This window comes from Vombatus ursinus, unplaced genomic scaffold, assembly GCF_900497805.2.
Source record: "Vombatus ursinus unplaced genomic scaffold, bare-nosed wombat genome assembly UNPS02015098.1, whole genome shotgun sequence".
Lineage (NCBI taxonomy): Eukaryota > Metazoa > Chordata > Mammalia > Diprotodontia > Vombatidae > Vombatus > Vombatus ursinus.
This window is the reverse complement of record NW_020954876.1, coordinates 727,014-752,046: the sequence shown is the minus strand read 5'-3', so window position 1 is coordinate 752,046 and position 25,033 is coordinate 727,014. Positions and strand designations below refer to the sequence as shown.

Here is a 25,033-nt window from a genome sequence, read left to right as displayed (position 1 = left end):
TAATTTTTTCCAGCCCAGGCAACTCAGGAGAACAGAAGCACAATCTCCCTCCTTCTCTCTTTCTCTCCTGGATGCCTCCCCTTATATTATGGGACTTCAACACACATAGTGAGATTCCCTCAAACACCCTTCTCTCCCAGTTCCTCAACATAAATATTTTCCATGATCTATTCCTCTACCCTCTATCAGCTGCACAGAGATGGTTCACCCACAAATACACCACTTCCATATTCATGAGCTCTGAAATCCCTTATCTGATCATAATGTGTTACTGTTCTGCCTTTCCCTCTGCTTTGCAAACCCTAACACTGTTCTTCCTTCTCACCATGATCTCCAATCCCTCTGCCCCCAGTCATTTCCCACAGTATCACTCTCGCACCGGCTACACTCTCCTCCGTCTTGACCCTTTGGTGAATCAGTTCAGTTCTACACTATCCCCTTCTCTTAAATCCCTTGCCCTTTATCCCATTGCTGATCCTGCCCTGCCAAATCTCAGCCTTGGATCACTCCCATTATACAGCCTCCCTTCTCCTACTCATCCTGCCAAATGAAGGTGGAGAAAATCCTGAAACCACACTGAATGGATTCACTACAGATCTGTTACATAATCTGAACTGTGCCATTACTGCAGCAAGGCCACCCTTTCACACCTCCCCAACTGACTCACTATCCCACTCATCACACTGTTTTTTCCCAAAGCTTTTCAACCCTCCTCATACCTCTTAAGGCTCCCCCTCCCACCACTGTATCCAATGAGAATGTTGCCTCATATTTCACTGAAACAATTGAGGCATTCACCAAGTTTCCTCTGGTCCTCGAGTCACAGTTCCCAGCTGCCTTCTGCACCTAGCTCCACTTTCACCCATCTCACATCGAGGTGATCCTCCTCCTTGTCAAGTTCAACCCTTTTCCATGCACGTGATTCTATTCTATCCCATCTTCTCCAGTAGATTTCATCTTTTATCTTCCCTTCTCTCTCACTTATCCTCACTCATTCATTGTCTGCTGAAACATTCAAGGCAACTAGGTAGTAGAATAGAGTGCTGGGCCTGGAGTCAGGAAGACCTGAGTTCACATGGGGCTTCAGACACTGACCAGCTATGTGACCCTGGGCAAGTCACTTAACCTCTGTTTGCCTCACTTTGCTCATTTATAAAATGGAGGCAGTAATAATTCCTTACTACCTAAAAACATGCCCAGGCTCCCACATTCTCAAAAATCCCTTACTTGATCCTTACTTTCTACTCCTTTACCCCTGTATCACATAAGGAAATGGCCTTACTCCTTACTAAGGCTAGCCCCTCTACTGGTTCAAGTGATCCCATTCCATTTCATCTCCTCCAACTGGTTGTTCCCTCTGTCATCCCTACTCTCTCATTCATCTTCAATCTCTCCCACTCTACTGGCTCATTTCCTACTGTTTACAGACAAGTCTGTGTCTCTGACATCATAAAAAATCCTCACTTAAATCCTTCCACGCCTGCTATCATACTACAGTTCTGCAGCCCTTTGTAGCCGAACTTCTTGAAAAGACCTACAATAGGTGCCTCCATTTTTCTCCCCTTTCACTCTTTTCTTAACCCTTACAATTTGGCTTCCAACCTTATCATTTCACTGAAACTGCCATCTCCAAAGTAACTAATGATCTCCTAACGGTCAACTCCAATGGCCTTTCCTCCATCCTCATTCTCTTAGACTTTTCTGCAGCCTTTGACACTGTTGATCACTCTCTCCTCCTTGAGACTCTCTTCTCTCTAGGTTTTTGAGACACCCACTCTCTCCTGGTTCTCCTGTTTACTTCTTCTTTATCTCCTTTGCTGGATCTTCTTCCAGATATGGCTCTCTAATCATAGGTGTACCTCAGGGCTCTGTCCTGGGCCCCCTTTTCTTCTCTTTCTACAGTACTTCACTTGGTGGTCTCATCAGCTCTCCTGGATTTAATTACCATCTTTATGCTGACGATGCTGTAAATAGTTTATGTAGTATTGGGGAGGAATTAAGCATTTATTAAGTGCCTATATGCCAGGCATTGTGCTAAGCACCTTTTACAAATATTACTTCATTAATGGGAATTGTTCTTTGAATGTTGACAGAATTCACTTGGTCTTGAGTTTGTTTTTTTTATAGAGCTCATTTTTGGATCGTTTGATTTCTTTTTCTGATACTAGGTTATTTAAACAATTGTTCTTTTGTTAATCTTGGTATTTTATATTTTTGTAAATATTCATCTAGTTTAAAAAAATTTTTTATTAATTTATTTTGATTTATCAACGATCACTTTCATAAGCTTTTGAGTTTTAAATTTTTCTCTCCATCCCTCCCCCATCCCTGTTTAAGACAGCACACAATCTGATATAGGCTTTACATATACATTCCTATTAAACATATTTTCACATTAGTCATGTTGTAAGGAAGAATTAGAACCAATAGGAGGAACCACAAGAAAGAGGAAACAAAACAAACAAAATATCAACAAAAAAAGAGGAAATAGTATGCTTCAATTTGCATTCAAACTCCATAGTTCTTTCTTTGGATGTGGATAGTATTTTCCACATCTATTTTTTTAAGTTTCCATTTTGCTTAGCACATAATTGGGTACAATATTTTCTGATCATTTAATTTTCAAAATTGTTTTGAGTTCTCTTTTATTATTTTGATATGGCCAATTTGGTTTTCCACCCTCTTCTTAAACCAGTTTAACTAACTTTATTAGTTTTCTTTTGAAAAGAAAGTTCCTACTTTTATCAGCTCAATAGTCTTTCTGCTTTCAATTTTTGTTAATCTTTAATTTTCAGAATTTCTTTATTACTTAGCTGAGGGCTTTCCATTTGTTGCTAGTAACATTTTAAAGACTACACATTCAAATTGCTGATTTTTTTTTGTTGTTGATAAAATTATTTAACTTTCAGAACTGCTTCAGCTGTATCTCATGAGTTTTGATAAGCTTAATATTTTATTTTCTTTGATGAAATTTTCTGTTGTTTCTATAATTTGTTCTTTTAACTCATCAGATTTTTTACTTGTCTCCCATTACTTTTAAATTCTTTAAGGGAATATTACTGAATATTTATCAATTAATGAGCATTTATTAAGCACCTATTATGTGCCAGCCATTTTATTTTTTGCTTATTGGTGAGGCAGTCGGGGTTAAATGACTTGCCCAGTCACACAGCTAGTAAGAGTCAAATGTCTGAGGCTGAATTTGAACTCAGGTCCTTCTGACTCCAGGGCTGGAGCTCTATCCACTACACCACCTAGGTGCCCCATGTGCCAGGCAGTTTTACACTGTGATCAGTAAATATGTATAGTATTTGTGCTTTTCTGTATTTTGGGGAGGGGCAAGGTTTTTGATGAGGCATGCCCTAATATACTGCAGAGGTGCCATATGCAGCTGAGAATATGTAAATGCCTTTCTATTCCCATTAACTACCAGAAATCTATCATCTCTTAATTTTTCTATTCAGGTCTTTTATCTTGGTTAATTTGTCTAGGTCTGGAAGGAGTATATTAAATTTCCACCACTTATAGTTGTACTATTCTCCCCTACAATTTGATTGTTCTTTCCTTCAAGTATTTAGATTCATTGTTATTAGGTGAATATATATTAAGTACTGATATTGATTCATTATCTGCTGCCTTAAGCACAATGCAAATTCCCTCCTTATCACATTTTATCTTGTCTATATTTACTGTTGCTTTATCTGAAATTATGGTTGATTGCTTTTCTGAAGCCTAACAGATTTTGCTCTAGTCCAGAATGCCCCAAAGCTACTCTCTCTGGTTGGGTGAAGGCTTGAGGTGGTCTGTCTCAAGAGCTGTTGGCCTCAACAAGGGAGTGATGTACTGGACCTGTCCCACATCACCCTGAGAATGCACTCTTTGGCTGGGCTCCTGCAGCCTGAGAAGACTTGGGCTGGAGTCACTAGCACCCTTGCTTTTTATGGACCCTATTACCTCTAATCAGGGCACCCTTGTTACCAGAAAAGGGTCCAAGATTGAGTTTGTTGCCATCACATTTACTATTTTCATTCTTTTATACTATCCTTAGTTGCCTTTAGCATCACACAACTGATTATCAGGGTTGGGTGTGCCACTATCCAGAGGTAGGAGAGCTCACTGGTCCAGTACTCTCTTAGATCTCACTTTCAGGAAGTCACCTAACAAAGGCGGACTACTTTTATATATGAAGCCACTTAACCATTTCCAGCTCTTCCTTACTCATTCCCCTGTGTAGTCACCCAGGCTTCAGGCTACTCTCCCCTTACAAGATTTTATAAAACCGTTGCCACCCTGCCCTTAATTTTCATGTATTTGGCCTCTTCCCTCCCCTAAATGGTTAGCTTAGACAACTTCCTAGAAATGCTCTGGACAACAAAGGAGTGGAATTATTGGAAGGAACCTTGCTTTTTAATGCTATGGGGAGATGAAATTCTTTTCATAATCATAATGGGAAATGGCCTGTAAAAAGTGATTAGGACTATTAGACTTCTTGGTGATTTCCATACAGCTACCACAGGAGCATGTAAAGGGATAAAAAGTTGTTATTTGCCCCTTAAAGGGTCTTCCAAGCAGGGGTGGTGGGCTGGTGGGACAGGGGGTTAGTGCTGGTCCCATCTCCAGTCAGGCTGCGGTATGAGACTCATGACAGCTAAGTAAGTTTTTGTGAGGGAAGCAATCACAACACTGAAGTCACAGTCTGGTCTGGCTGTGAATCTGAAATTCCTGGTGCTGCTCCTGGTCATCACAACTTTTGTAACAAGAGACCTTCTTCTAACTGCCCCTCACACTGCCTCCACTCCAGGAATTGTACTTTCTAGATAACTTATTTATTTGTATTGTGTCCTCTTCAATGCTGCTTATACTAGGTTTCATCCTGAAGTCAAAATTGTGATTTTAGTGGTGAACGATCCTCTATGGAATTTTTCTGACCTTACCAACAAAGGGCAGAGTGTTTTTTGTTTTTTTTTGCCTGAAGCATAAAGGACTGACCGTGGGGAAATAATGCCAATCATTTAGGAGAACTTGTCCTGCACTTCACAGACATCTTTTGGACTTAGCATGACCACTGCCATGATGAAGACGGAGGCAGGGAGGAGCGGTGTCATTCCATTTGAATTGTATCCTTTCAAATCTTTAAGTTTTGGTTGCATTCCATGGTTCCTAAGCTTTTCACCATATTCTAATCCCAAGCTTGTTTGGACTAAACTAGCCCTGACTCAGTCTTAAAGAACACAAATAAGAATGTCAGGGAATGATAAAGATGCAACTTCAGCTTTGAAATAAAGAAGAACTTTCTAACAATTAGAACTATTGAAAAATACTGACTTGATAAGAGGTCTTCAAGCAGTAGCTGGACGGTTGGGAGGTGTCAGAGCCAAGATGGCAGAGGCAGAAGCACTCCGCCGAGCTCTCCCAGATTCCCTCCAAAGCACTCTGAAATAATGCTTAACTTGAATTCTGGAGCAGCAGAACCAGCAAGTGTCTGGCCCAGGACAGCTGAGGAGGTCGACAGGAAAGGTCTCTTTCCACAGGGCGGTGGTCGGGCCTGCAGGGCAGCAGCACAGAGCACTCAGTGCAGGCTACACCAGAGTGCCAACAGCAGGCCTTGGAAACAGCTACAATGGTGGCCACCAACAGCCTTGGGGCTGTGTGTAGGCGGAGGTTGGACAACTGGTCAGTGGGAGGTGGCAGGGATCCTTTGTTGGCACTGGGTTCAGGATCCCATGTGTAGTTCTGGGTCACAGTCCAAGGGCCAAAAGGAACGACAGCACTTGAGGCTGCAGGGGAGAAGGGACCTTGGTCTAGGTTACAGGGTGGATAGGAGTGCCTATGGTTGCTCACTGGGCAGTAGGGACCCTGGTCTCACTTCAAAGACAGAGGGGAGTACTAGCAATTGTGGCTACAGGACAGCGGGGGACCTGGTCATAGTCCCAGGGTCAGGAGTGCTAGCTCTGATGTCTACAGGAAACAAAGTCCTTTGGTTTCCTTCCTGAAGACCAGAGCATAGGCCAGAAGAGCAATGACCACGTCTCTCCTTAGATCACACCGCCCTGAAAGCACTGAAATCCTACAGACCCCAGGGTTAACTCTGAAAATAGCAGCATAAAAAGCCTAAGGCTTGGAACAATGCCCAGGAGCAGAGCCCAACTTTAATATCAAGTTAAAAGTCAAGAAATAGGCTGGAATATGAGCAAACAACAAAAAGAGCCCGACCATAACAAGTTACTATAATGACAGGGAAAATCAAGACATAAACCCAGAAGAAGACAATGTTGAAACTTCTACAAGCAAAGGCTCAAAGAAAAAAAAAAAGTGAATTGGATACAGGCCCAACAAGAATTCCTGGAAGAGCTCAAATCGAATTTAAAAAATCAAGTAAGAGAGAGAGAGGAAAAATTGGGAAAAGAAATGAGAGTGATGCAAGAAAATTATGAAAAGAAAGTCAACAGCTTGGTAAAAGAGCACCAAAAATAATGAAGAAAATAACATCTTAAAAAACAGAATTGGTCAAATGGTAAAAGAGGCACAAAAATCCAAGGAAGAAAAGAACTCCTTAAAAATTAGAATTGGGCAAGTGGAAGATCATGACTCTATGAGAGACCAAAAAACAGTAAAACAAAACCAAAAGAATGAAAAAAAATATAAGAAAATGTGAAATGTCTCAAAAGAAAAACAACTAGCCTGGAAAATGGAAAAGATAAATTTAAGTATTATTGGACTACCTGAAACCCATTAGGAAAAAAAAAAAAGTCTAGACATCATCTTTCGAGAAATTATCAAAGAAAAATGCCCTGATATTCTAGAACCAGAAGGTAAAATAGAAACTGAAAGAACCTACTGATCACCACCTGAAGGAGGTCCAAAAATTAAAACTCCCAGGAATATTATAGCCAAATTTCAGAGCTCTCGGATCAAGGAAGAAATATTGCAAATAGTCAAAAAGAAACAATTCAAATATTGTGGAGCCACTGGCAGGATCACACAGGATTTAGCAGCTTTCATGTTAAAGGATTGGAGGGCTTGAAATATGATATTCTGGAGGGGAAAGGAGCTAGGATTACAACCAAGAATAACTTATCCAGCAAAACTGAGTATAATCCTTCAGGGGAAAAAAATGGACATTCAATGAAGTTAAAGGCTTTCAAGCATTCCTGCTGAAAAACCCAAAGCTGAATAGAAAATTTGACTTTCAAATATAAGACTCAAGAAAAGCATAAAATGGTAAACATGAAAAACAAGTCACAAATGAACCAATAAGATTAAACTGTTTACATTCCTATATGGGTAGATGATAATTGTAACTCCTAGTACCTTCATTATTATTATTATGGCAGTTGGAAGGAGTATATATAGACAAAGGACATGAGTGTGAGTTGACTATGATGGGATGATTTCAAAAAAGTAAAATTAAGGAATAAGAAAGAGGGATACATTGGGAGAAGGGGGAAGGGAGAGAATGAAGGGAGAAAATTATCTCAAATAAAAGAAGCACAAAAGTTAGAGCTTTTACAATGGAGTGGGAAGATGAGGCAGGGGTGGCAGACAATGCTTACGTTTCTCTCATCAGAACTGGCTCAAAAAAGGAGTAACATATTTAGTTGGCTTTAGAAACCTATCTTCCCAACAGGGAAGTAGGAAAAGGGGATAAGAGAAGGGGAGGAAGGCCGATAAAATGGAGTGGAAGGTAGATTAAGGTAGATTAATCAGATGCAAAACAGACTTTTGAGGAGGGACAGGTAAAAAGAGAGAGGATAAATAGATAAAAGAAATAGGATGGAAGGAACAACACAGTAATTATAACTGTGAACATGAATGGGATAAACTCACCCATAAAACAGAAATAGTCAGCAGAACAGATTAGAATCCAGCAATATTTTGTTTAAAAGAAACACACTTGAAACAGAGACATATCCAGAGTAAAAATAAGGGGCTGAAGCAGAATCTATTATGCTTCAGCTGAGGTTAAAAAAAAAAAAAGCAGGGTTAGCAATCATGACCTTACACAAAGCAAAAATAGACCTAATCAAGAGACAAGGAGGAAAACTACATTTTGCTGAAAAGTATCACAGACAGTGAAGTAATATCAATAATAAACAAATATACAGCAAATGGAATAGCATCCAAATTCTTTTTTTCGCAAGGCAATCGGGGTTAAGTGACTTGCCCAAGGCCACATAGCTAGTGAGTATCATGTGTCCGAGGCCAGATTTGAACTCAGGTCCTCCTGACTCCAGGGCTAGTGCTCTATCCACTGTGCCACCTAGCTGCCCCAGCATCCAAATTCTTAAAGGAAAAGTTAAATCAGTTACAGAAGAAAATAGTAAAACTAACACTAGTAGGGGACCTCAACTTTCCCTTCTCAGAACTAGATAAATCTAACTATAAGGTAAACAAGAAACCAGTTAAAGAGATGAACAGAAATTTAGAAAAGTTAGATATGATAGACCCCTGGAGAAAACTGGATGAGAATAAAAAGGAATATACCTTTTTCTAAGCTGTACATGGTACCTTCACAAAAGCTGACCATATATTAGGGCACAAAAACCTCATAACCAAATGCAGAAAAACAGAAATACTACATGCATCCTTTTGAGACCATAATGCAACAAAAAGTATGTTCAATAAAGGGCCGTGGAAACAGATTGAAAATAATTAGAAACTAAATAATCTAATCCTAAAGAATAAGTGGGTCAAAGAACAAATCACAGAAACAACAAATATGACAATGAGACAATATACCTAAATTTATGGGATGCTCCCAAAGCAGTACTTAAGGGAAAATTTATATCTCTATATACTTACATCAATAAAATAAAGAGCAGATCAGTGAATTGGGCATGCAATTCCCACCTATTCCTGACCTAAGGAAAAAGAAGTCAGTAGAAAACATGGACCTTGAGGGGCCCCTTCCCTGAGACCATGAGAACTTGTTTCCTACTCAGTTTCAAACTCAAGGAAGAGAGGATAGGCCGGGTACACGTTACTAAGAGTTCAGCTTTCCACAATCACAAAGGAAGAGCGGGGGATCCTCAAGTCTCTCTTATTCCCTCCCCACACACCTTCATGTAATTAGGTTTAGAAATAGAATTATGATTGAAAAAGGACTGCTGATAAGTCAGAGAATGGGCAAAGCTTGTGTCTGGCCCCCAGGAGGGGACAGAGAAGAAACAGCACAATAAAGGACTAGAGAACTAGGATCCACTTGGAGTTATCTACCCTTCCCCATCCCCCCTCAATACAGGCAGATGAAGAGCCCATGTTGCCATATGCTGATCTGACTACAATTTTCCAAGGTCAAGGCACAGCAGCACTATTCTGAAACACAGGTGGAGCTGAGGAGTAAACACACCTATAGTTGTGGAGCTTCAGCTTATTATTTTAAAATATATTTCCAGGGAAGCTAGGTGTTGCAATGGATAGTACCAGCCCTCAAGTCAGGAAGACTTGAGTTCAAATCAGGCTGCAGACACTACCTGTGTGACCCTGGGCAGGTCACTTACCCCTGTTTGTTTCAGTTTTCTCATCTGTAAACTACGCTGGAAAAGAAAATGGCAAACTACTCCAGTTTCTTTGCCAAGAAAATACCAAATGGGGTCACGAAAAGTCAAACATGACTGAAACAACTGAACAACAATAACAAATAATTTCCAATGGAAAATGGACCTTTTTATTCTAAATAAACCTTTGCAAAGAGTTTGACAGAAAGTAAGTGAAGAATCCATACTTGCTGAATTGTAGATGAGGCTGAGGTTCTATGATGCAAACAACTAAGTCAATTAAAAATCTAAATCAATTGAAGTCCTGGGGTTTGGGAAAGAAGATCGAGAGGACTTTGAAGAGAAAGAAAAAGGTCCCACTGCTGTGTGAAAACAGAAAACAATCTGTTTCACCTATGGGGGTTTCCCTTTCGTTCAATTCTTTAATCTTAATCTTATTCCTTTCCTTATATTCATATGGCTTCTCGGCAAGTTACTGTGTCATAAGCTGTTATCTACCTAAAAGACATTCTATATTTATAATATAGACCAGCTTTTCTTTTGTTCTGTATTAATACTGTTTGTTCCAGAAGAAAGCCTTTCCTAAATGATAACCTTTTTAAAGATTCTCTCTAGTATGGATTCTCTGATGATGAGTAAGTTGTGCTTTCAGGCGGAAGGCCATCTCACATTCATTACATTCATAGGGTTTCTCACCAGTATGAATTCTCTTATGCCGAGTAAGGTGTGTGCTCAAGCGGAAAGCCCTCCCACATTCATTACATTCATAACGTTTCTCTCCAGTATGAATTCTATAATGCCGATTACGTTCTGTTCTGTGACTGAAAGCCTTGCCACATACATTACACTCAAATGGTTTCTCCCCAGTATGAATTCTGTGATGTTGAATAAGCTGTGTTCTCAAGCGGAAGGCTTTTCCACATTCATTACACTCAAAGGGTTTCTCACCACTGTGAATTGTCTGATGTTCAGTGAGATGTGTCTTCTGGCGGAAGGCCTTCCCACATTCACTACATTCAAAATGTTTCTCACCTGTATGAACTGTCAGATGTTTAGTGAGTCGTGCCTTCAGGCGGAAGGCCTTCCCACATTCATTACATTCATAAGGTTTTTCTCCACTATGGATTCTCTGATGTCGAATAAGGTTTCTACTCTGGCTAAAGACCATCCCACATTGATCACATTCACAAAGTCTGTCACCAGTATGAAGCCTTTGATGTTGAGTAAGTTGTCTTTTCAGGCGAAAAGCACTGCCACATTCATTACATTCATACTGCTTTTCTCCACTATGAATTTTCTGATGAATAGTAAGTCCTGTCTTCCAGCGAAAGGCCTTCCCACATTCATTACATCTATGCGTTTTCTCTCCGGTGTGAATTATCTTATGTTCAACAAGTCCTGCTTTCCGACGGAAAGCCTTCCCACATTCATTACATTCATAAGGTTTCTCTCCAGTATGAATTGTCTGATGCCTAGTAAGTTCTGTTTTCTGACTAAAGGCCTTTCCACATTCATTACATGCATAAGGTTTCTCTCCAGTATGAATTGTCTGATGTTGAGTTAGCTGTGAGCTCTGGCAGAAAGCCTTCCCACACTGATCACATCTATAAGGCTTCTCTCCAGTATGAATTCTCTGATGCCGTGTAAGATAAGAGCTCAATCTGAAGGCTTTCCCACACTCACGACATTCATAAGGTTTCTCCCCTGTGTGAATTGTCTGATGTTGAATAAGGCATGTACTATTGCGAAAGGTCTTCCCACATTCATTACATTCATAAGGCTTCTCCCCAAAATGGACTGTCTGGTGTTGATTAAGTTGAGCTCTCTGATGAAAGGCCTTTCCACATACATTGCATTCATAAGGTTCCTTTCCATTATGAACTGTCTGATGTTGAATAAGCTGTGAACTGAGGCGGAAGGCCTTCCCACACTCATTGCATCTATAAGGTTTCTTTCCAGTATGAATTTTATGATGTTGAATAAGTAATGTTCTCAGTCGGAAGGCCTTTCCACATTCACCACATTCGTAAGGTTTCTCTCCAGTATGAATTGTCTGATGTTGAGTAAGTTGTGAGCTCTGGCGGAAGGCTTTCCCACATTCATTACACTCATAAGGTTTTTCTCCAGTATGAATTCTATAATGCTGAATCAGCTGTTTCCTCAGGCGGAAGGCCTTTCTACATTCGTTACACTCATAATGTTTCTCTCCAGTGTGAACTGTCTGGTGTTGATTAAGTCCAGTGCTCTGGCGGAAAGCCTTCCCACACACATTACATTCATAAGGTTTCTCTCCAGTATGAATTCTATGATGTTGAATAAGACTGGCTCTCTGGCTGAAGGCTTTCCCACATTCATTACATTGATAACGTTTTTCTTCATTATGCAGCCTATGACTTTCAGTAAAGTCTGAATTATGTTTAAAGAATTTCCCATAGTCATTACATTTGGAAAATATCTTCTTTGAATACATTCTATTATATTTTCTTAGGTCTGTAGAAAGTCTGAAGTGCTTTCTTTTTGTATCTCGTTTAAGGAGGCTCATTCCTAAAGATGATCTCTGTCGCACAAAAGAAATGTGCCCCAGACTGAAGCTCCTGTCATATTTGTAGCTTCTTGACTTATTTGCACCTCTCTTTTGAGCTATTTTTACTTTCCAAGAATGTTTTTCCTCGTTGTCCTGCTCCCTTTCTAATGTAACATCATCATGTTCCCAGGCTTCGTGCGAGGTGGATAAATGGAGAACCTCCCCCATGCCTCTTTCCTGGGATGATTCTTCTACTGAAATGCCCAGCTTTGCAGCAAATGCCTTAGTTTCATGAGTAGCCTCCCAATCTGCATGAGAGAAAAAAAGTAATTGTGCTGTTACTATTGCTATACATATACATAGACCTGTTTTGAATATTCTCCATTAAGGGAAATTACTTTCTAAATATTATTTATCAAACTTTCTATTTTTTCCCAGTGTTGCCTCTAAAACAAGAAGTCCTTCCCCTCGGAGTTTGTGTTCTTTAGCTTATCAATATATTGGGTTTGGGGTCTTACTTTTTTAAGTCCCTCTACTACTTGGACTTCACTATTTTATTTTAAACAGTAGTTGATAGTTTTGATCATTATCTCTTTACAACATAATTTTAAGATGTGATGTTAGACCCCATTTATTAAAATCTCTATTGACTATTTCTCTTGATAGTCTGTTCTTCCAAATGACATTTGTTATCATTTTCTTCAAATCTATGTAATACCTTATAGGTAATTTGACTGTATAACATGAAATCTGTGAATCATTTTAGGAAATATTGCCACTTTTATTATGTTGGCATATCCTATCCACAAAAAGTTATTCCCACTCCTAATTATTTAGGTCTTCCTTTATTTCTGCCAAAACTGTTTTCAAGTCCTAATTATGAGCCCTACATATATCTTGGTATGTTCACATCTAGTGATTTTAAGAACTGTGGAAGTAACGTTGTGATGACTCTATCAAGCCTTGTGAAGAGATTTAAAATCATGCAAAGACGTTTGACCTGTCCATCCACAAAAGAAAGATCAAGCGAATGAACAAAGAAGGCATGTTGCCCAGATAACATGCATTTGGATGCTGCCTTATAGAGCTCGTCCAAAAGGATGCATTTCAGTGACAGTACAGACAATGAGCTGGTCCCACAGTTGAAAAGGTAAACAATATGGCTGGCCTTTGGGAAACAATAAAGCTTCCCATGGATATAAAGGCACTTAAAAAAATATAAGCATTCTCCTGATATTGCTTTTTGGACACCACTGTCTCAGAGGAACTAAAGGTGAATATCCTACAAAAAACAATGCAGAGGCACACACAACACACAAGCAAAGAATTCTGAAGAACATGAGTAAAGGCCTTCATCAAGATACTTTATCACGGCAAGAATGAGTGTGACAGAGACAAAGTCCTCCATTGGTACAGTCATGATGCTGTAAGAAAGCAAGGAATACACCTGGCCTTTTGGAAGCACTGGGTGGTGAACATAGGCGAGAACACGTACCATGATTTCACGCAGCCGGCAAGAATAAATTAGTGATGATCTGCATTGATGGAAGGATGATTCGAGGGGCAGCTTGGTGGCGCAGTGGATAGAGCACCAGCCCTGGAGTCAGCAGGACCTGAGTTCAAATCCCACCTCAGACATATAACACTCACTAGCTGTGTGACTCTGGGCAAGTCACTTAACCCCAATTGCTCTCACAAAAAAAAAAAAAAAAAAAAAAAGGAAGGATGATTCGCAAAAAATGCCAGGAAAACTAGAAAAGTAATCTAGCAGAAAATATGTTTGGGTGAAGCTCTCATACCACATGCCACGATAAGCTTCAAATGAATCCATTATCTCAGCAGGTCATGTACTAAACAAAGTGGAGCAGCAATGATGGAAATACTCTGATCACCTATGGCTAGAGGAGGTGTTCATGACCAGATAGCTCACAGAAGATAAAATGGCAATTCTGATCACATAAAATTGAGAACCTTCTATAGAAACGAAACCAAGCAGTTAAGACTTAGAATAGATAACTGGGGGAAAAATCTGCAGCAAATTTCTCTAGTAAAAGTTTCATATCCAAGATATACAACGAAGTGATCAAATATCTCAGAATAAGAGCCATTACCTAATAGAGAAATGATCAAAGGATATGAAGAGGCAAGGTGATGGAGTGATAGAGCACCGGGCCTGGAGGGAGGAAGACTCAAGGTTGAATCCAGTCTCAGACAATAACTAGACGTGTGAGCTTAGACTAATCACATAAACACTATCTGCCTCAGTTTCCTCATTTGAAAAATGGGGAGAATAATAGAGCCTACTTCTCAGGGTTTTTGTGAGGATAATATTATATTTGTAAAGCACCTTGAAAACCTTAAAAAATGCCATATAAATGCTATTATTTTTGCTATTTTCAAAGGAACAAATCTAAGCTATCAACAACCTTCTGAGAAAATGTAACTCTGAAACAACTCTAAGTAGAGATTTAAAAAATGGATTTTCCACAAAGTCTATATGAATATCTAGAAATTAAGCCACAGTTAAAAAAAATGAAATAAAAGCTCTGATTAAATGAATTAGCAGGAGAATAAATAGCTTAGAAAAGTAGTGAACTCCGCCAAAGTAAAGGACTTCCTGAAAACAAGAATAGCCCAAACATAAATCAATGACTTCATAAGATAGTAAGAAATAGAAAAAATAAAAACACTGAAACATAAAAGAAAATTTAAACTGAGCTATCTATCTATCTATCAATCACTGACCTAGAGAACAGGCCAAAGAGAGAGAATTTAAAAAGCACTGGAGTCCCTGAAAAACCATAGGGTTAAAAAAAAAAAGTCCTGGATAGTATTTTGAGACAATGTGAAAAAAACCGCTCACACCATTCAAACCAGAGGTAAAGCAAAGATAGGATCCACCAGTCACCTCCTTAAGCAAGCCACAAAAGAGTCTCAGATGTGCCGCTGCCAAGATCTATTGCTCTCAAAGAAAAAATACGGCCAACATTGTGAAAGAAGGCATTCAAGTACCTAAGAAGTAGATTTCAGATTCTCCAAGCCCTGGAAACCTCTACTATGAATATGAGAAGAGATCTTGTAACATATATTACAAAAGAGCAAAGTGGAGGGCTACACCCAACAACTGCTTACCCTGCAGCAAAGACAGATATAAGTCCAAGGGGAAAAATGGAACAGAAGATTTGCAAGTACTATTGATGAATAGACCAGAGCTGAGTATGAACTGACCTCTCCATTTGGGTTTATGGAGAAATAATCACGCTTATGTTAAAAATTGTGTCTTAAAAAAGGAAACCAATGGTAAGCATGAATGGTAAGTCATGATAAAAGAACTTTAATTATCTGGACATCTGCTGGTGCTCTCCTTCTACCCAAAACAGAACGCAGTTAATGATTCTAGACTGCTTTAAGAATCCCATCCTTCACAACGCAGAGGTACCAACACTACTCTAGACCTGATTCTGGGTTGCTGGGACGAAAATGATGAGAATCTTGGAAGAAAAGAATATTCCACCTTGGAACTTGTAACAGAAAAGTCCACTCCTGCCTTTCATGAACCCTAGACTCTGGGAGAGCAGATTTCAACGGGTTCAGAAAAACCGTAAGAAGGATCACGTGGGTCAGAATTCTCCAAGATGAAGTTGCTTGTCCATCGAAGACAGAAAGCTTTCAAGGATGACATTCTCAAGGCACAGCTAGGTGGTGTCGTGCATAAACTTGCTGGATGGGCAATCAGAAAGACATGAATTCAAATCCAGCCTCAAACATTTACCAGCTATGTGAACCTGGGTGAGTCACTTAGCCGTTGCCTGCCTCCGTTCCCAGATGTAGCATGGAGATCATAACAGCACCTGCTTCTCAGGGTTGCTGAGAGGATAAAATGAGACAATATTTAGACAGCACTTAGCCAACCGCAAAGCGCTCTCTTAGTGCCAGTGGCTATCATTTATTACAAAGTGAACAAGCTTGAGGGGGAGCCTTCGAAAGCGGTGGTGGCTATGGACGCACGTGGAACTCGCCACCCCACTGGGGATTTTAAAACACATGAAAAGAGAAACAGAGGCAGGCAACAGGATGACAGCGTGAAAGCTCAGAATGTCCCGGGGCTGCCCAGGACAGCTATGGAATGACAAAAAGGCGGCTGGTTTTAGGCTGGCTCAGGGAAAAGAAGATCCATCCCAAAGGAGGCCAACGGGAAGAAGATGAAGCAGCTCTTCCTCAGTTTCCCGGCCAAGAAGAATGACCTGGGGGCTGGAAAGGACTCAACAAGAGGGACTAGGAGGAAGTGATACTTAAGACAAGCACTGGGATCTGAAGAGAGCCCCTGGCTGCCTCAAGGAGTGCCAGTCACCTGGCCAGGCGTAGTATATCCCACTGAAAGAGCTGGCAGGTGTGATTACTGAGCCACTGCCAGTGACCTCGGGAATAGCAGGCTGAATGGGAGAGACATTGCTGGGCTGGAAAAGGATAAATGTCCCCACGAAAACACAAAGAAGGCAGTGAATGGATGCTGTGAAGTGGAAGGCAGGGACCTGGCCTCTGAATGCCGCCCCCAGAAGCCAACACTCCAGGCTGGGCGCAAGGAGACCCTCGCCTTCCCCCTTCTCCACTCTTAGCGCTTCCCTTAAGGCCACCATAGCCTGCTGCTGACTCATCTCAGCTTGCAGTCCACTAACAGCCCCAGATCATTTTCCAGTTATCTTCTGCTACCAGAGAAGTTGTTTGTGTGCAGGTTCATCTCTGGGCATCTCAGTAAAGGAGCGTCCAGAGGTGGGAAACCAGAAGGTCGAGGGGCCTTAAGTTCCTGCCATCAAACAACCCAATGAAGCAACTGGGGTGTCTAGTGGGAACGACACCACATTGTCCAGTTTGGGGAAGGCTGACACACTAGAGAGAGATGAACTCAACTTGTTCTGTTTGGCCCCATGGGCAGAACTGGAAGCAATGGCTAGATGCTGGAAAGAGGCAAATCAAGGCTTACATTACATGAAACTTCCCAACAATTACAACCATCCTCCAGGGAGGGCAGGTGCAGTGGGAGGCCTGGGATAAGCCCAGCTGAGTATCAAGAGGCTGGTCACCACTTGGTCATGAACTAGTTGGCCATGGCAGCCCATAAAAGAAAGAAACTACACCCAGGAGCTCCTTCCTGTGCGGCCCCCTTCTACGTGGGTAGTGAGAACAGCAGAGCATCAGGAAAGGGGGCAGAAAGCAAGGAGAGAAAGTCCCATCCCCTGCTGAGGCATCCTCTTCTCTGCCACTGCAGGGACACGAGGAGGGGAGAGATGTCAGGATGGAGTTGTGGACGTCAAGATGAGTCTCCAGGAGGAAGCTAATGCCATGCAATCTCAGCTCTTCTCCCAGGGCCTGGGCAGCCAACAGGAGACATCCACGTTCCAAGTTTTACTAGTGCTTTCCTAGACTGACCGAGTGAACTGCAGTTTACAATGACCCACTCACCTGGACAGCCACTTCTCTGGATTCCTCCTGGTGTCCAGGGTGCCTCCCTTCGCTCCAACTGGGAGATTACGTCTGGCTTGGAAACTGCAAGCCCTAGTCATTGGAAAAGGGAAATTACTGGGGAGACAGAGCCATTCCAGAATTTAATCTTATTCCTTCTCTTTCCAAAAAAGCGGGTATGCTAGTAAGGTCCCGATAGTTCTACAGAACACCTTCAAACCCTGCCAAAAATGGGGGAAATAGATCATACAGTGGATCTGATCTCAGAAAAAGTAATTTCCTTTGACTTAAGTGCATGGAATCTTTCATGCAATTATCTGACCTTGGACTTCAAGGAAGAGAAAGGAGGGAAATAAAACCTCAGGGACAATACACCCCAACTGTCAGTTTCCAGTCGTACGAAGGAAAACATTTCACAAATATACTGCTTCCTGACTACGAGAGGATGAATAATTCTGGTCTCTGCATACAAACAGTAGCCGCTCAAGAAAACACCCCACACCTCCTAAGAACACTGCCCCCACCTCCACAAGGCAGATCTGAATCACTGCAAAAAGCTGTCCTTACCAAGGCGGACCAGGTTCCTGTAGTTCTCCAGCATCACATCCCTGTACAACTCCTTCTGAGGAGGGCCCAGGTGTCTCCATTCCTCACAAGTAAATTCCACAGCAACATCATCGAAAGTAACTGATTCCTTAAAGAGAAAACAAATGGATGTGTCTCCAAGGATAAGCCCTCCAACACCAGTCCTGGTGAGGAAGGAGCCCCAAGGTGCTCAGCAACCAGAGCCACTCTCCGGAGGACTTGGCCTTCAGTAGAATCCAGCCCTATTATCACGGGAACAGCGGTGGGACTCCAGTTTACGAAATTCTGAACATGCCAATAAATATTTATTGCACATGCGAGACACAGTGTTCAATGTTGGATACAAAGAAGTGAAAACAGTTACCCCCTTCACGGAGCCCACCTTCTCATGAGCTAGATAACAAAATCACAGGGGTCACAATCGTGTGGCACTTTTGTGCTACAATGGACTTAACTCAGAACCCTGCTGGGCATCAAAATAGGGCATTATCCACAGTGTGAGCAGGGTCCTAGCTTCCCCAGGCCAGACATTTCCCCTGGCCTACCAGCTTCTCGGCTGTCCGTGGTGGCCTGATGCCCTAGCATTCTCCAACTGGAATCTCATCACCTCAACTGGACTCTCAAGGTAGCAATGCAATCCTCTTACACTCACCACAGTAGCTTTTCTAAACCTTTCCATCCCTCCTTAAACCTTCTAAGCTCCCTCCTCGGGCTGATAATATGGCCTCCTATTTCCCTGGAGGTTATTCACCAAAACTCCCTCTTCTCCCCCTCTATCTCATATCAGTTCAATGCCCCCACTCCACCCTTCCCACATGAAGAGATGACCCCTCTCCTGGTAAGGTGAATTCCTCTAGATGCCTGAAGGATCCCATTCCACTCTCACCCACCTTAATTTCTTCCTGCCTACTAGCTTCTCCTCTGCTGCCTACAAACATCTCTAACATCTTCAAAAACCCCTCAACTGATGCACACGTCTTTGCTCGCTATGTGCCATATCTCTCTTCTCAACAAGGCCATGCATACCAAGTTCCTCCCTTTCCTCTTCTCTTAATGCTCTGCAGTCTGGCTTCCAAACTCCCTCAAAGTTACCAATGGGTATTTCATTGTCCAAATTAATGTCATTTTCTCAATTCTCATCCTTTTTTTTTTTTTGGCTAGGCAATGGGGTTAAGTGACTTGCCCAGGGTCACACAGTTAGTAAGTGTTATGTGTCTGAGGCCAGATTTGAACTCAGGTCCTCCAGACTCCAGGGCCGGTGCTCTACCCACTACGCCACCTAGCTGCTCCAGTTCTCATCCTTCTTGACCTCTCTGCAGGCTTTAACACTCTCAATCATGCTCCTCTCCTTGACCTTCTTGTCTCTCTCCTGGTTCTCCTCTTCCCTCTCTGACCGCTCCTTCTCTGTCCCCTGTGCAGGATCTTCCTCTAGACCATGCCCGCTGACCATGGTGTCCCTCAGGTTCTGTTCTGAGCCTCTCCTCCTCCCTCTCTGTCCTACTTCACTTGGATCTCAGCAGCTCCCACGGAGCCCACGGATTATCATCTCTATGCTGATGATACTCAGATCAATATATCTGCCCTCTCTTCTTCAACAACTCAATGTGTTTAAATACTTATTTTAAATATTTTTAAAAACAGCATTTGCAGGAACAAAAAGTCGGGAACATATTATATGTGCAACGGCTAGGGACGTGTGCTACAAGAAATGACAAATAGAAAAATTCAAAGAAGCAGGAACAAATTCACACGACGTAAGCAGAGAAAAGAAAGCAGAAGCAGAAGCAAAGATTATTATCTACAACAATTACAAAGTGCTCCCTCCTTGTTCCTGCCTCTTGGCTTCCCTCAAGTCCCAGCTAAAGTCCTGCCTTCTCCAGGAATCCTTCCCCAACCGGTTATGCTTGGGTCTTCCTTCGGTTAATCGCTCCCCGTCCATCACGTAGAAAACTCGTTTGCACAAATTTGCTCCCTTGTTGTCTCCCCCATTAGACTGTGAGCTCCTTGAGGGCAGGGATTGCCTTCTGAATCATCAGAGCTTAGAACAGGGCCTGCCACATAATAGGAACTTAATAAATATTTACTGACTAACCGATGTAAACAGATATCATTCTCACTACAGCTGTGAGAAAGTACAACAAAACAAAACACTGGCAACCAAAGAGAGCACCGGGAAAATTATTAGAGATTGGAGCAAGTAGGATTTCTACAAGCAAATAAACATGACAGTGTAAAAACAACGGAGAAAAAACAGCAGAGTGAGATATCTTATACTAAAGAAAACAAAATTAACAACATCATCTAAAGGAACAAAAACCAACCTTAAAAAAATATAATCTTGAATGTTAAGAGGGTGAATCCACAAACAAAGAGTGAAAAAGAGAATGAAACAGAAAACAAAATCAAAGAATTTGTTGCTTTAAAAAAAAAAGCCTAAATAAAGCACAGGGTTTCATACAAATTCAAAGTGAAGGAAGGGCCGGAATTAATCCAGTTCTCAATTAGCATAAATCAGGCTAAACCCCAACTTCAGAAGACAGAGTGACAGAGCTGCCCCTAAGTGCATTATGGTCAAAGGCAAATCAACCAGTCTTTATTAAGCGTTACTACAGAGCAGCCCAGTAGTGAAGTGCACAGAGTACTGAGTTCACATCCAGCGTCAGACAGTTCCTAGCTGTGTGACCCGGGGCAAGTCACTTCACCCCGTTTGCCTTGGTTCCTCATTAGTAAAAAGAGCTGGAGAAGGAAATAATAAACCACTCCAGTATCCTTGAGACAAGAGGACCCCAAATGGGGTCGAGAAAAGTTGGACACAACAACAATAACACTAATAAAAAATAAAATGAGGGTCTTGATTACAGTTGATCTTAAGGTCTCTCTTAGAGCCTTACAAATCAGAGATAAGTGAGGAGAGTGGATGTGAACAAAATATTTGAAAAACTGGATCTGATAGATCCATAGACACTACTAAATTAGATTTTGGCAAATATGCCCATTTCTCTCTCTCTTTTTTTTTTATACCAGTGACAAACAATTTTTATTCAGGTAATGAAACATGGGAAAACATATCAGTACTTATAATAATTGTATTTGTGTAAGTATAACTCTTACAAATATTTATCTGACTTGTAAAAAGGGAAATTACTGTACATGTAAAATTTATGGAGATGATCATTACATATACAATGCAATCCTCCCTGTGGAAGGGTAATCAATCACTGTGTGGCAGTCCCAGGGGCAGGGCAGAAGCAGGTGTGTAGTTGGGGTGGTCACTTACTGGCACATGTGTTACTAGGTATGGAAATCTATTGGCAGTGTACTTGTGCTGACAGCAACACTGAGGAGCGCACCGGCACCTTTGAGAATTAAAAGGGGCATCTGGATTCTACCACAAGGGAGAGAAGACTCCAGGTGAGATTGAGTTAAGAGGCGGAGGTTGGCTTAGAGTTCCAATTCTTATGTCTACAAGACCGTTGGAGTTATCAAGTAAATACAGAAATTTACAGTTATTAGCCTGGGAGCTCCATGAGGGCAGGAACTATCTGAACTTTCGATCTTCCCCAGACTTAACACGTGTCTGTCAAACTGACTGAGCGATCTGACGGGCAGAGAACTTCTTGGAATGGAAGCCACTTTAGGCAGGGGGCAATACAGCCTTTAACGGCTCTAAAAATAAAGAACCATCCAGAATACAAGGACGGCTCAGCTGCACGCCCGGCCCCCTTTATATTTAGGTTGTGGAATGCCACCGGTGTGAAATCGTGCACTTGGCATCCCTGACGCAGCGATGGAAGCACCTCACCTTAGGGTCACCGTGACCACACTACCACCACTCCGCAGGAAGCTGGCTCGCTGGGGTCTAACCAGGCTGGTGAGGCACACTGCCTCCCGACCCGACCTACGACCACGCCATTGATGAGGCGCGGGTACCGGCACAGACAGCTCGCCCACGCCAGGGCGCCCGTCTGCCCGTTTCTGAGGCTGCTACAGCAATGCCACACAAGCTGGCCGGCCTTCAGGCACAAAGAAGCAAAGCCACAAGGAACGAGGGAGGCCACAACGCAACCAAAAAGGCACTGGCCAGGACGGGGTCTGACTGGAGCGAGGAAACAACGCAAAGCAGACCCCCGGCTCACCTGCTGGGTCCGGGCTGCCAGAAGCACGGGGGCCATGCTCTCCTCCTCTCCTCGTGGACGGAGATCGGGAGGCGTCACGAGGAGCAGCTGCGGAGAAGAGGGGGCATGAGAGAGGCACACCCGCGCCCGCCCACCTCGGACTGCTGGGGAGAAGGCGGGTGACGCGGGACACCCTCGTGGCTTTTACAGCGGAGGGCACTGAGGAACAACGAGGTCAGCTGACTGGACCAGGGTCAGGGCGAATGAGGATCCGTGGCAGGATTCGAACTCTCGTCCTGCCCCCATCGGACTGAGCCCTTGAGGGCGGGGTGCATCCGCGGGGCTTAGCACAGGCCAGGTGTGCAGTGGGGGCTGCATAAATGCTGGTTGGTTCGGCGCCTGCCCCAGGCCAGGCACACGGCAGGTGCCCTACGAACGCTCCTGGGGGCAGGCAGGAACCCGGCCCTTGGGAGGGGTGAGGGCAGCGGCAGGGGGCGGACGGTCCCGGGGGGCGGGGTCTCAGGACGGTCCCGGGGGGCGGGGCCTGGAGGAGGGGGGCGGAGCAGCGGCGCACGCTTCGCCTATCAGAGCGTCCCCTCACGTATGGGGCGTGGCTACGGGAGGGCGCGGGGGCTCTGCGCACGAGCGACTCTGCTGGGCCGCTCCCCCTTCTCGTTCTCTTTCCCCAGACACGTCCCCGGGGGCTCCGAAAGCAGACGCAAGCGTATCCTGGCCTCCGGGCCGCCCAGCCCTCCCCGACCTTCGGGTCTTACTCACTCCGGCCCGGGACACGGGGCTCTAGTCCCGGTGGCGGCGAAAATGGGAGAGAAGGCACAGCAGAAGCAAGCGCGTCCGAGACAGTAGCGTCACCCGGAAGCGGAAGTGACGCTGGCTGCCCTCCTGAATCGGTCCTTCCTCTTCCGGCCTCGCCTCTCTCTCCCCACCAATCCTCTGAAGCCTCTTCTGCGGAGCCCGCCTGTCCCCGTTTCCATGGCCACCGCTTGGTGCCTGGAGGCCGCAGAGACCCCTGGGAATCGTAGTCCGCCCTCTGGGCCGGAGCGGCCGCCGCTGTGAGCCTCCTAGTTGTTTGCAAAGGGAACGTAGGAAGGGGCTGCCAGTGCCCCGAGAGCCAGCCGGAAGGGTCCCCGGCTCTGGCACTGCCAGGCCCGCGTCCGGGGCCGCTCGTGCCCTAGCAGCCGCACCCCGGCTGCTCCGGCCCTAGGCGTTGTCCACCCCAGAGCCCCAGATGGAGGTGTCCAGCCCTGCGAGCCGCCAGCTCTGGGCGCCCTCGGTTATAGACAGAGGGGCGCGTTTGCCGCCCTCACGCCGGACGCCGGCTCGTCTCTCCCCGCGGCCAGCTCTCGGGCCTCCTCGGAGGCTCTGCCCGGGGGCCAGATGCCAGCCGCCGTGGGGCGGGGGACGGCGTTTGGGTCGTGCCCTCCGGACGCCGGTGGAGCGCCGGGCCCTTGTGCCCTCACCGTCTCTGGAAGTCTGTCCACGTGCGCGTCCCCGGTGTCCGTGAAACAGCCCGAGTTAATTTCTCTAAAACCAAGCGGTCTGGTCTTACTGCCCTCCAAGGACTCTCTCTAGCTGTCTCCTCCAGCACCACGACTGGAAGCCTCGATTCTTTGGTGCTCAGCTTTCCTTATGGTCCGCCTTCCACAGCCGTCATTGAGATCGGAAAAACCATGACTATAGTTGAGCAGCGGGGGAAACCAAGAAAGAGAAGATAATTGACTTGTCCGGGGTCACACAGCTCTTAACTAGTGATGGGAAACTTTCTGAATATCAGTGAGTTGGAAATCACATTGGGGGCGGCTAGGCAGCGCAGTGGATAGAGCACTGGGCTTGGAATCGGAAGACTCACCTTTGTGAGTTCAGATCTGGCCTCAGACACTTCCTAGGTGTGTGACCCTGGACAAGTCACTTAACCCTCAGTTCCTCAGTTTGCTTCAGTTCCTCATCTGCAAAATGAGCTGGAGAAGGAAATGGCAAACCACTCCAGCATCTCTGCCAAGAGAACCCCAATGGGGTCACAAAGAGTTGGATACTACTGAAAAAATGATTGAACTGAACTGGAACTCACATGAATAATTCCACAGGATGACACGTTAAGAGCTGGAAGTTTCCTCGGCAGTCATCTAGTCAATCAACAAGCATTTACAGAGCCTCCCATTTGCAAATACAAAAGTGAGACAGTCCCTGCTGACAAGAAGCTTACACTGTATTAAGGGGCTGCTGTATTTAAGGGGTACCCTGACTTCTGGGATGTGAGAAGCCTGATGTAGGTATCAGAGGGGAAAATGCCAATAAAAAGTACAGAATAGACCCCCAAAGACCAGACATACCAGCTTTTGCCACGCCTGAAGGACTATGCCCTAGGTTCAAATGGGCTGTGTGTGAGAGCTGTAAAGGGCACTTCGCACAGGAGCTACTGATGACAAAGTGATGGTGGTGAGCAGCCACGGCAGCATGGGGCTAATCGGGTCTAACCGATACTTTCCGAACAGTCATTGATCCTCATCATGGTCACCTCTGTATAGGGTAGAGGTCATAAACTACAGTTCAGAGGCCAAATTTGGCCACCTATTTTTACAGTTAGCTAAGAATGGTTTTCCTAAAGGCCCTAATCTGCCAACTTTGGGGTCCAAGTTGATACTGAGGCTCATTCAGTGTCCTAGAGCCCCCTAGCCAGAAACTCCCTGTCCCTGGGGGCCCCTTGGGGGTGTGTGTGAAGTGTAATAACAAATCTTTGCTCCCGTAGGTGCCTCTGCTGAGGAACTGACTCCTTCTGTTGGGACTGTGTAGACTTTCCCTCACTTTCATCTAAGAATTCAGCATTATACCAAGAG

At 43.9% G+C, this 25,033-nt stretch overlaps 1 protein-coding gene across 1 annotated transcript; it reads right to left on the bottom strand.

Annotated features, from left to right (window-relative positions):
• Positions 1–9,644: 9,644 nt before the first annotated feature.
• LOC114031191 (zinc finger protein 420-like) lies at positions 9,645–23,047 on the bottom strand. The gene is made up of 5 exons (XM_027846213.1): positions 22,959–23,047; positions 22,203–22,289; positions 18,049–18,175; positions 17,482–17,574; positions 9,645–12,329 (listed from the first exon to the last, which is right to left on the bottom strand). The coding sequence occupies exons 2-5, from the start codon at positions 22,236–22,238 to the stop codon at positions 10,096–10,098; spliced, it is 2,490 nt and encodes an 829-aa protein (XP_027702014.1). The 5' UTR covers positions 22,239–22,289; positions 22,959–23,047; the 3' UTR covers positions 9,645–10,095.
• Positions 23,048–25,033: the final 1,986 nt, after the last annotated feature.

Coding starts and splice junctions, on each gene's coding strand:
- LOC114031191 (XM_027846213.1), bottom strand. CDS start 22,238: ATGGCCCCCGTGCTTCTGGCAGCCCGGACCCAGCAG. Junction 17,575..18,048: donor CAGGAACCTGGTCCGCCTTG/GTAAGGACAGCT, acceptor TCCAATGACTAG/GGCTTGCAGTTTCCAAGCCA. Junction 12,330..17,481: donor CCAGAGAAGTGGCTGTCCAG/GTGAGTGGGTCA, acceptor TCTCTCATGCAG/ATTGGGAGGCTACTCATGAA.